Source organism: Marmota marmota, unplaced genomic scaffold, assembly GCF_001458135.2.
Source record: "Marmota marmota marmota unplaced genomic scaffold, marMar, whole genome shotgun sequence".
In the NCBI taxonomy this organism is placed as follows: Eukaryota; Metazoa; Chordata; class Mammalia; order Rodentia; family Sciuridae; genus Marmota; species Marmota marmota.
In genome coordinates, this window is record NW_026000037.1 from 42598720 (window position 1) to 42611588 (window position 12869).

At 32.2% G+C, this 12869-nt stretch overlaps 1 protein-coding gene across 1 annotated transcript in view; it reads left to right on the plus strand.

Annotated features, from left to right (window-relative positions):
- Positions 1 to 12869, plus strand: part of Galnt13 (polypeptide N-acetylgalactosaminyltransferase 13) — a 224234-nt gene that overhangs the window by 153566 nt on the left and 57799 nt on the right. Inside the window, exon 7 of the mRNA XM_015478926.2 lies at positions 8164 to 8303. Coding sequence (XP_015334412.1) covers positions 8164 to 8303 — 140 coding nt within the window. The remainder of the gene's footprint in view (positions 1 to 8163; positions 8304 to 12869) is intronic.

Consider the following 12869-nt stretch of genomic DNA (forward strand, 5'->3'; position numbering starts at 1 on the left):
AGGGTAGTGCCCAGGACACATTGTCCATCAGATCCCTCATCAGACAAACCAGAGGGAGCGCAGGGTTGGACATCTGCGCCTCCGCCAGAGCAGTACTAACTCCAGAGATGGGAGTTCAAATCATTCCCACAGGGGTGAAAGGACCTCTTCCCAAAGGAACAGTAGGCTTATTATTGGGACGCAGCTCTTCTACTCTAAAAGGACTTATGATAAGTCCTGGGGTAATTGATCCCGATTATGAAGGTGAAATAAAAATTATAGCCAGTTCTCCAAAGGGTATATCAGTAATTTCACCAGGAGATAGAATAGCACAGTTACTAATAATACCCAGCCTACATGATAAATTTTCCATTTCAAGATAGAAGTGTTTGTAAGAAGAAAACAACATAATAAGTTACTAAGGACAAACCCTGTTTTCCCTGTTCCTGGGTTTATACAGGAAATTGCTCTTGAGATACCTTATAAAACAAAAAATTATTTCATGATGCAATAGTCCAGGACCTCAAGACAACACAGAAAGCTGGTACAATTGCAAGTTTTGGGAAACTACCTTATTTTTCTTTATTGATCTGCAATGATCCAATAGCATAATGTCAAATCCTCATTTATATTTTACAAAGATCAGATAATAACTAAATATAGAGTACTATATTGTATTAAGTTGATTCTACATAAAATTTAAGGTGCCTATAGGCTGTTAAGCTATAAGGTATATTAGAGATCTACTTAAAGCAAACTGAAACAAGTGAATCACTTTAAAGATATATCTTTTATATATACAAGAAAAAGAACAATGAAAGTAAAAAAGAAGACATGGTGATTAAATGAATGAAAATAATATGAGGTAAAACATTTTTACATTCTATATTTTATTTGTGTTTATATTATTAGAATTGGACATTTTTGATATCTCAGGATATAAAAGTCATTTTCAAATATCATATCAAGGGCAGAGCAGAAGATTGTTATCATTTACAATATTAAAACTAAAACACTTTATACTATTAAAAATTCTCTAAAATTTAAATATTTGCAAAAAATACACCAAATTTGTTTGTATCAAGAGTGCCCATCAAGATAGGAATGGATAAAGAAGATGAGAAATATAAATAGAATAAAGTTTTATTAAGCTGCAAAGAAGAATGAAATTATGTTATTTGCTGATAAATGAACAGAACTGAGGTACACAATGCAGGTTATCAAATCCATAGATCAATGAATATGGAGGACTGACTGTAATAACTTCAAGCCTAAGACTCTGTTATCAGAATACCTTGCTTCTAGAAATTAATGAAATAATGGTAAAATAAAAAAAATTGTATAAAGATATTTATTGGTTGTTAGGTCTAAAATTTAAAATAAATTGAATGTTAATCTATAGTTGACTAATTAAATGCATTATGACTAATTTGTAAAATAGAATTCTATAGAAACATTGAAATCAAAGGTTTCAAAAGATTGGGCATTTGAAGAAAGTGGATTAAGGGTAGATGAATTTCATCAATGCACTCTATATGCATGTGTTGAAATGTCATATGGAATCCCGTTAATATGAACAATTGAAATGTTAATCAAAATATTCTTTTAAATTTAAAAGTCTCATTGTATATCTTAAATATATATTTAAGTTACAGAAGAGTTCACTTAGCTTTGAAAGTGTTTATGACACACTCTGTTAGGAAAAAGCAGGTTGCAAATGCATATTATATTATAAATCAATTTTTGCAAAAAAAATAAAACTTGTATCTACTAAATAAAGAAGTTTAGAAAAATTATTAATATAAGATAAATATAAACATTACAGGTGACTTTAAACTTTTCTATGTTCATTTATGATTTAGTTTCATCTGCAGTGAATATATACTTTTCAAATAATTTTAATGTGAGTCATCAAATTATGTGATGTTCATATACAAATATGGCATAAAAATCCCACTATTATGTATGATTACAAGTCATCCTTGAAAAATTAGAGAAATTTAAGAAATATTAATAAATTAATTGCACACAAATATTTCCTTTCTACTGGGAGAAAAATAAAACCAAAAAATGAAAACAGAATATACACAAGTAGATGAATAGCATCATCAGTAGATTAATATTTCTTTTGCAGTTTCCATAAAATATGTGAGTGAGGGAGCTGGTGACTGCATATACTTGCTGCTCCAGCTGAAGTGTTCAGTACTTCCCTGAAGTTCCTGACTTAGAATAATTTCCTGAAGACTGTAGATTTTATACTCCATTTTCCTCAATGATATCAAGTTGACCTTTATTTTAAAATGCTACTATTCATATTTAGTTTCCTTATGAAGGAAACGTATTTAGTTTCCTTATGAAGGAAACATATTTAGTTTCCTTATGAACTGAAGCCAAGAAGTTGAATATAAGATCTTTAATGTCAAATAGAACTGAAGTTTGAGGTAACTACCTAGAAAATTCAGCTTCAAAACCTGTTCTAACTTTCAACTATATCAGAGAGAATTAAATAAACTGCAAAGCTGGCTGATATTTGGTTCTTTGGTATGATACAGCTCTCTACGGAAGATATGCCCTTTATAAAATTCATTATCTCATTCTTATTGCATTAAAATAAAATCAAAGTAATAACAGTAAATGATATATTCAATAAATAATCATTGTGTATTATTAGCTGAGATGGGCTACCAGCCTTTTATGCAGTTCTGTCTAGTGAGAGCTTAGGAACCTGGGTATTTTGTATGCACATAAAGAATGGACATATTAAATTGAAAAAGTAGATCAAAGTTTTAAAAACAACAAAAATTCCAAGTAATCTCCTAAACTTCTGATATGTATAGTAATTAAATAGTATAGAATTCAATGATCACCAATTGGCTTTAACATGGCTTATTTTTATCATTATTGTCACATTTGATAATAATATACATAAAATATACATCTTTACTCATAAAGACATTAAGGAAAATTATTAAAAGTAAATAATAAAATGAAGGATGATTTTCTATTTATGTTAAATTTAGAAAGTTTCAAAGAATAAATTCTTAGCCAGGTATGGTGGCACACGCCTGTAATCTCAGCAGCTTGGGAGGTTGAAGCAAGGGGATTGTGAGTTCAAAGCCAGTCTCAGCAAAATCAAGGCACTAAGCAACTCAGAAAGACCCTGTCTCTAAATAAAAAATAAAAAGGGCTGGGGAAGTGGCTCAGTGGTTGAGCACCCCTGGGTTCAATCCCTGACACCAAAAATAAATAAATAAATTCTTAAACAGTATAGCTGGTATACTCCTATAATGTGCAAATATATTATTAATATCACATTATTTATATAAAAATATTTATGATTAACTGCATAATTTTGACTTTTGCTTAAGAAAGGAATGGGAGCCTTCTAAGTTCTTTGTATCAATTTTTTTGAGTAGCAAAGGGAAGGTACTGTTTTTATTTTTCTCAGATTCTTGCTATTTCATTTATTTCCATTTGAGTTGGTTTAGTGGCAGTATTATATATATAAACACACACATAAAATTTTAGGTTTTTATTAACATTTTTCATATTCTTATATTGACAATTATTTTAATATGTAAATTATATTTTGTCTACTAGATGTACAATTGATTTATTTAAGCATTCTTTATAGAAGGAAAATAGTTTCCCCTTTTCTCCACTTTAAGTTATTCTGCAAAAGATACTTTTATCCATTAGATTGTAAGCTGTAGTGTACAATCAGGTCATTTGTTTTTTATACCTTGATTATAGAAAACTAGAATTCTTAGAATTACTAGGTCTGTACTAGGGAAGTACTAACTGGGAATATTATGATCTTCCATGTAATAGTTATTTAAAATTTAAAACATGTTTGCTCTAAATATATGAATTTAATACTACCATGCAATGTGTTTAAAGATGATTAATAAAGGAAAAGTTATTAAATAAAATAGAACAACCCATAAGTGTTATCATTTTTCTATTAATCAAACCACAAACCTGGAGTTAATTAAAATACACTTTTTTCTTATTATACATTTTTTATCTCATCATCAAAGTCTTTTAGGGCTTTTGTAAGTCTCATTGAAAGACTTGCCTTAAAAACTGTCAACTTATATAAATTGTCTTTGCAAAAAGTAATAATGTATTAAGATTCCTTCAGTTGCAATCATCCTTTCCTGTCCAAGTCTATTTTTGCCATAGCATGTATCATTTATATATATATATATATATATATATATATATATNTCCCTTCCCTCCCTCCCTCCCCATACACACACTTCTGGTTATTTATCTTACTCCTCATGGTATCTCTGTCCAAGGCCTTCTCTATAGAGTATCTCCATAAGCTCAGGTTTAAATCATCTTTGCAGGTACCAATTCCAGAGGAAATAGAGCTTTAAATTTCTGATGGTACAAACAACTTCTTGGAGTAAACTTGTATTAGGTTCTCACAGGGCCATTCATGAGTCAATCATTACTATCTGTTTGTATATAAGGTTGATAAATGAAATGCTCTGATTATTTTGAGTGCTAATCGTATTCTGGTCTGAGCAACATTCTCCATGAGCTTGTCTGAACTGCAGACTGAAAGGCCCTCCTGGAGACCAACCGAATCAGAATTTTCATTTTATCAAGACTCTCTAGTAATGTGAATTTAGTTTGTACACCTAGATGGAGCTAAAAGGTTAGGAAGGGGAATGAGAACAGCCCCACCCAAACTGATAGTCAGGGAGGGATGTCTACTCAAAGAAAACTAATGCTTTTACCAAAAGTCAAATGGATATCAGACATGCAAAAACAACAGATATATGTTATAATAAATACTAGATATTAAGCAATTGTTATATTCCAGGCACTGTAATAGGCCTTTTCCAGACAATATCTCCTATTCACAATATATTACAAGGTATTTTCAATAAGATATCTTAAGCTTCAAAAGATTAAAAAAATTGTCCAAAATCTTGTACTAAAGGAAATGAGCAAATTAATCTGTCATATAATTTTAGGGTTGGTGCTATGGAGAAAAATTAAGTAAATAGAACATGACCAAGGATGATGCAAGGAAGCAGTCAACTTCGATAAGATCAGGGTAAACCTGGATAAGTAAAGTTTGACGAAAGACTTGGAACAAGTAAAGGACAATTCCTGAAAGTCCCAAACTAATACTAGTCCAGACAGGAGGATAATTACACACCTTGTATAAGAAATGAGCTTGGTGTGTTTGAAGAAAAGCAAAACAAGGATGAATTCAGAGAGATAGCCAAGAGCCATTTCAATGAAGAGTCTCCTGTCAATCATTAAGAGATGTTTAGTTATTCTCAGTACAATGGAAAATCACTGGATGCTTAGGAGCAGGGAAGTAACATAATTTTATTTGTATTTTGAATAAGTTGTCTAATGAGTAGGCATCAGTGAATAAAAGATAGATGGAGAAATGTAAAATGCTGAGAGTGCTAGTTGGGAGGCCTTTTCAATGCTGGTCTATTAAGGGTTTGCCAGTACGCCGCCAGGGTAGCTTTCTGCTCAGAAGGTGTGAGCTGCCTGAGAAATAGAAAGTCTGATATAAATAGAAAGAAATAAGAGACAGAGCCAGAAATTAGGTATAAAAGGGAAGCAGAGTGTCTGATAGTTCCTCCAGTCCTGAAAGGAGCTGGAACCCAACAACTTAAAAAATTGCTTCATTTCTTTATTTAAAGGAAAACACATCAAAAGCAGGTTTCAGCAGGAGGACTCTTGCTTCTCAGTGTGACAGGATTCTTGCAGCAAATGGGTTGGCTGGCATCTTGGCAAACCACACCCATCTCTAAGAGGCTGTGTGGCTGTGTGGATCCAGCAGGTCATCCCATCTCTGTTGCAGTGCTGAACTTAGATGAAGCGAATTAGGAAGTCACATGTATTGGGCAGTCTCCAACCAGTAGGGCTGTCCCTGGGAGTTCCCAGATATCAGACTTTCCTGTCTAATGGCTTTCACTTCATTTTTAGTTCATGCACAGTTCAAGGATGGCTCCCGGGACTGATCTAAGAGATGAGAGGATAGGACCAGTATGGAAGCAATAGAGGACTAAGGATATATTGTGAAGGCATAACTAGTGGCAGTTGTTAAGGAATTGCAAGTGTGGGTGTGAGATAGAGAGAATTATCTGTCTTAGCCCAGTGAAAAACTGATGGTTATTTGAGCTAATAATGGACATGGAGAATCTTAGAGACAGAACATGTTATAGAATCATATTTTAGATTTGCCATTCTTGAGATACCTATTAGATATTTCAATAAAATTATTGCATAAACAATTGAAAAACAATTTTGGGGAGGTTTGGGTTGGAGATAAATGTTTGGAAACAAGTAAGATGGCATTTCCAGGTTAATTCCAGGTCTGCCTCATAGTCACTGTAGCACAGTCACAGGCACAATAAGGGTCCTGTTGTCTTGAAGCTGCACATGCTGGGATACAAAGTCTCTCAGTCCTTATAGGAGAGGGAAGGAACCTGTGGTGTCTCATGGCTGTTCTTCTGTCTTTAAAACTGCAAGTGACTTTGTCCATTTCCCCCCACAGTTCATTGACCAGGACCAACCAGATGCCCTTACCTAAATGCAGATGCCTGGGAAATATGACCTGTATGGAGTATTTGGTTAGCCCTGCTGTCTTTTCATAATATTTCACTTCTGAATAGTAAAATAGTGAACCTGGAGGGAGAAAAAAATTCTCCTCAAAATATAGAAATAAGATCACAATATTATTTTGCATTTCTAAAAGTGATTTACCATAATTGGGATTAAGACAAAATCCCAGTTTGTGTGCCTGTGCAAAGGGGTGATATAGGTATGGCAGGTAAAGAAGGCTTTACCTTTCCTCAATAATTTCTTTGAATCTCCACCAAATGCCCATTGCCAAGGTGAGCAATTAATGTTTTCTGTGGACCACTGTAAAATTATATGCAGGTGAGTCTTCTTCAGACATGACTTCCTGTCAGAAAACCACTCATAAAACATGCCTAGGAAAAAAATCTGAAGCCAGGATTACTAAATCTTCAGATGAAAAAAGGAGAATGCTGTTATTAAATAAGCCATCTCAATTAAATTTATTCACTTCAAAAACGGAACCAGAACAGTAAAAATAACTGTTGAATTAAATCCTCTGAGACTACGACTCTAGACCAATGGCATCTCTTTATGTATAATGTAGCTCATTTCAATTGCCACAACACAGTAAGATATTCTTTTAGTGATCAAAATACAAAATTGTTTTTGAGCCTCTTCATTTGAAGGTTGCACTCCAGATTGGAAGTTCTGAATAGAAAGATTTTGCAAGCAAATATTATTGATTTCAAAAGGTCCAAAGACCTTGTTATTTTTGTCCAAACACCAACTGAAGAGATCAATATTTTTTTTTTGGAAGGAAATGGTTTTGCTGTTTAAGCATAATCAAGAATGCTTTTCAACTATATTATGCCACTTAATTTTGAAAAAAGATTGAAGAGATGAAGGAGATGGAGCTAGCTGGTGATAGAATTTGAGAATTTTGCTACTTTTGAAAGTAGTAAACTAATAATTTGGGATTAGTCACAGACATTCAGTTTGTCAAAACAATGGCTGCATATTTTATTGGGTGATTTATTGGCTCTACTGGTTGGTCTGGATATCCTAAATAATGGGTCTTTTTTTTTTTTAACTGTGCCTGGTTGCTTGCTGGACTTAAATGATCTAACATTGAAAACAAGTGAAAGTTGGATCACATATGTGCAGTTCATTGTAAGGATCATATTTATATAAATTTCTCATAAAATCTACAGATGGTGAACACATTTTAGGGAAAATATAAAGATCAGCGAAAATATTGAAATTTTTAAAAAGAAAAACAGATAACATTATTGCATAGTTCTGTTAAGCTTTGATTATGAGTTACTAAATTAATACCAATTTACATTTAGTTGATTAATTATTTGATATAAGAATTACCAGTACTTGGTGATAAATATTTGCATTTAAAAAGTCATAACCAATGGAAGAACTGTTTTTGCATCTATTTCATGTGATAATTGTATGTGTACTAAGAAAACCAGTATAATAGCAGATGCACATGCAATTGAATTTGATGAAATTATAATGATGAGAACAAAAATTGAAAGCAAAGTAAACAGAGTGAAAAGTGCTAAAATGAAAATAGCATCAACTGATTTGTGTTTCTCTGAAAAATTCCAGGTGTTGTCAAAGTGGATTATGGAGATGTGTCAGTCAGAAAAACACTAAGAGAAAATCTGAAGTGTAAGCCTTTCTCTTGGTACCTAGAAAACATCTATCCGGACTCCCAGATCCCAAGACGTTATTACTCACTTGGTGAGGTATGAATTATTTATTTTGGTTAAGTTATAAATATATTTTGCAAATGGGGCAATTTCTATAGGGCTCAATTTTTTTTTTACATCATGAACAAAATGTTGTAAGGATTTTTAAATAGATCTATCTTAAATAATTTCTTACACCTTTTTAAGAATCATAAAGGTATTCATCAAAGAGAATTGTTAAAAGTGAAGAACCATTTTAATATTTCACACACTATATTTTTGTTTATATTTCTAAGCTTTTTGCTCATATAAACCTTATGTTTTTAAATTTGGGGGGGTACTTCCAGAAGCTTTTGTTTATGTGGGTGATAATTAAATATTTACTATACTGATACCAAGACTGATAATTTTAAATATTACCAATTCATTTAAAAATGATATAATAACTAATTGCTTGATAATATAAATAACATTTTTGAAAAATACATGCATTTTCCATATTTTGAAAAATACACGTAATTATACTTTTAAAAGCGTGTTAATGTCTGGGTTGGTAAAAGATGGCTGAATTGTCTTACCTGCTTCAGTGTTCAATGTGTTGATGTATGACACAATTATAACAGCCTCTCAAGAATTTTTGTATCATAGTATTATAGCAGTGGCTTGGCCATCATTGAACTGTACTATTCTTTTCCAAAATATGTATTCTATTTAAAAATATACATTTGACTTCATCATAACTACACAAAGATCTATGTAATACATATTTAATTTCTCAAAATAAGAATTATTTCTTTATTAATTGTATCCTCCATATTGGTAATTTCCAACTTAATAGGAATTAGGTTTCTGAATTAGAACTAATTTAATATTGCTGTAGATAAAAGCATCTTAACATAATATTATAATGTGTTTTGGAAGTAATTATTAATTAAGCATGGCTTTAAGTTTAATTTGTCATTTTTGTAGGTCAGAATGGTAGAGTGTCTGACAGCTAATATGGTTCAGTCTAATACTTGTTTTGGTCATCTGCCTTTTACTGATCTGTAACTTTATAAACATACCTTACTTATTATAACTAGATAACAATGAAAAAACAAATACTTGAACTGAATGAAATCCTAGCTAAATTTCAATGACTATTTTATGTGTCTTATCCATGCCCTATTTACTACATCTCTGCCTCTTCATTAGGAATGTTAATATTTCTCCACAGAACCTTTCAACTTCATACATTTAATTTGAAAAATGTAGTGAAAAGGCTCAGGTGTTATAACACTGACTGACCATTTTCTAGACATACGACTTTATTCATGGAATAGCCTATGCTTCAGAGTATTGATTTTGTTTGTTTATATCGGAGGGTGGTGGTGTTGTTATTTGCTAATACATGTTACCCCATGTTAACACTAGTCTCACCAGGATTCAAATTCAATGCCCAGATTACATGAGAGTGTTTTTCTAACAATAATACCTTTTGCATATTAATTATTATAACCCATTGAAGATTTCTGGTAGAAGGTCCAGCATTCTCATCTCTTTATTTAAAAGTTTGCTATTCATGAACCTCACTATATATGAAAAGAATGTTTTTATTTTTTAATAGAATTTCCTAAAAAAAAAAAAAAGTGTGTGACCAGATGCTATAACAAAACAGATATCAATAGAGAAGACTTTTTGGATATTCACTGGGGCAACCATGTGACACTTAAGAAGGACTCAGGCCTGTGAAACAATGAGGTGTTTTTTTTTCTCCAAATTAAAAATTCAGCTTTATGCTTTCTTGCACTATACCAAGGAAACCCAATTGATTTCCTTAGAAAATAAAAATGAAATATAGTTTAGACAAATTTCTTTCTACAACCTACTGATTTTAATTAATTATCTTCTGTAATGGACCAGATGGCCATTCTTTAATTTATAGAAGTATTTTTGGAAAAAAAAAATTAAAAGAGAGGTTGAGTCTTTCAGGATATCTGAGACACATCCTGAACAGGTAGCATGAGGTATTAGGGAAATCCCAGGGCCTGGAGTCAGGCAGAGGAGGTTCCAAATCCTGACCTCAACTTTAATGTACAGCACTAGCTTTTCAGAAGCTCTGTCAGAAGAATGGAGGTAAAAAGCAAGCTTACACTGATGAATTAAGACAGAGCATCTAGTATCTTGCCTGGTAAGAAGAGATAGCAACCCCAGTATCTGCAGTTACTATAATTACTATAGGTATCATTTACTGATTTCTTACTATGCTAAAAATCTTCTAGGTGCTTTTAATGATTTATGTTGTTTAAAAGTGACAATAGCTGGGCATGGTGCTGCTTCTCTGTAATCCCAGTGGCTTGGGAGGCTGAGAAAGAGGATCACAACTTCAAAAGCAGCCTCAACAATGTAGCAAGGTTCTAAGCAACTTAGGGAGACCCTGTCTCTAAATAAAAAAGGACTGGGAATGTGACTCATTAGTAAAAGACCTCTGGGTTCAATACCAAAAAAAGAAGGAAAAACAAAATAACAACAACTCCTTGACTTTGGAAATTGATAGAAAGAAATGTGATTATGTTGTGATTGGCTTTTGGTCACTTCTAACTATAGAAGTCAGGACTCAAATTTAACTGCTAGTTTTAATGGAAAACACTGTTTTGTCAGAACTGAAAGGAGAAAATAGTTTATTATATTCATTCATTTAAATGGCTTTTATTAAATAAGATCTTAAGGTGAATCCTGTGTCACATGCTGAGGATGCAAAGCCAAATAAATCCATTCTACTAAAATGAAGGGGAGGGGAGATGACAAGACATAATCAAACAGGTAACGAAAATCAGTAGAAATTATAGATTGTTTACCTGAGCTATATGGCATGCTATGGACTATTGTTTTGAAAACCAAATGAATTTTAAAAATATGAAATAATATTAATTAATTAATTAATTAATTAATTTCCCAATTAAGTTTTGAGGTTTCTGGGATATTGACATTCTATAGTTTTCCACTTTAAAACCAGCTTTAAGCTGGGCATGGTGGCACACACCTGTAATCCCAGTAGCTAGGGAGGCTGAGACAGGAGAATCATGAGTTCAAAGCCAGCTTCAGAAAGGACGAGGTGCTAAGCAATTCAGGGAGACCGTTTCTAAAGAAGATACAAAAAGGCTGGGGATGTGGCTCAGTAGTTGAGTGCCCCTGAGTTCAATCCTTGGTACAAAAAAAAAAAAAAAAAAAAAACTTTAAAGAAATGCAACTCAACATTTGTTTCCATGGAAACAAAAGAACATATTCACCAAACACTACTTCTCAATTCAATTTTGCATAGATATTTATGAATAATTTAAACTGGTCATCTTGATAATGAGTTAGTATGGGACAGTTAATGGATAACAGTCATTTATTTAAAGTTTTTTTTCTTATTTCCTGCCATTAACCATTATTGGAAGAAAGTAAAAGAGCTATATTTCCTTATATTTAAAGGTACTTTTTCTCTAATAGTTAGAGTCACAAAATTGTATCAGACATCAAAGAATTGGCCACCAAAACAATGAAATTATTTCTTGGTAGCATGTTCATATATACTTCTCCCTTAGTTTCCAGTGAAGTTGTTGAGAATTAATAATTTGTATATTCCTTATACTCAATATTGTTGTACATTAGCAAACATGAACATTTTTCTATGAATTTGTAACTTTCCTTGTTCTTTTGGAAGATACAAAGGCAAATATGGTATGGTATTAAATTTCAGTATTATTATATACCATCACCAAAATAATCATCAGTAAATTATTGATATTGGATAGGTAAATCTTAATATCCTATATGTTTACATTTTGCTCAGGCAATTGAAATATTATTTTACCCAGCCCATGAATTACATGCAGTTGCCAATGGGAAGTTAAAAGCTGTTCAATTGCTTTGAACTAAAACCTTTAAGTAACTTAATGAAGCATGTGGTTTTTAGACTCAGTAAGCAGATCATAATGGAATAAGGAGATGGAGCTCTTTGCTGCATTAAATTCTCTCCTAACTAGCCCTTTAGCTTCTGTAGATTTAACATGCCAGTTCTGATCTTGTGAATATAAAGACTAATTCAAGTATAAGATGGAAAAATGGAATTTTAAAATAGAATGCCTAGTCTCAAATTTTTGGGTTACGACAGGATAGTGTACTGAAAAAAAAAATTGGAACATAGGAATATCAGAAGGCAAAAAGAAGTAGAGGATTTCTGCAGCCAAGAGACTTAGCTCTTAATGCTTAAATTTGCATTCTCATGTTTTGACATTAGTCTATGTCTTTTGTATTGTGGACTTGACCTCAGTACTTCTTTGTCCTTTGTATCCTTTAACCATACCTTGCATATATGGTATTGTATTTCTTAACATTTTTTAAAGCAGATTTAAATAACTAAAAATAGACATCTATGAAGCTGCTAGGCTAAAGGGATTAGGGGCAAAAATCAGTTACTAGCAAATGCAGAAGTTAAAGCGCTTAAAGGTTTACCGTCTTCATTGGTAATCGAGAGATTTATTTATAGATGCACGGTGTTCTTGACCCTTTAATAGGATAACCAGTAAGAAAGCCTCATTTCAGGTGCCTCACATAAATGTTGTCATTCTCTCAGCCCGTGATTTATTTCTAAAACAT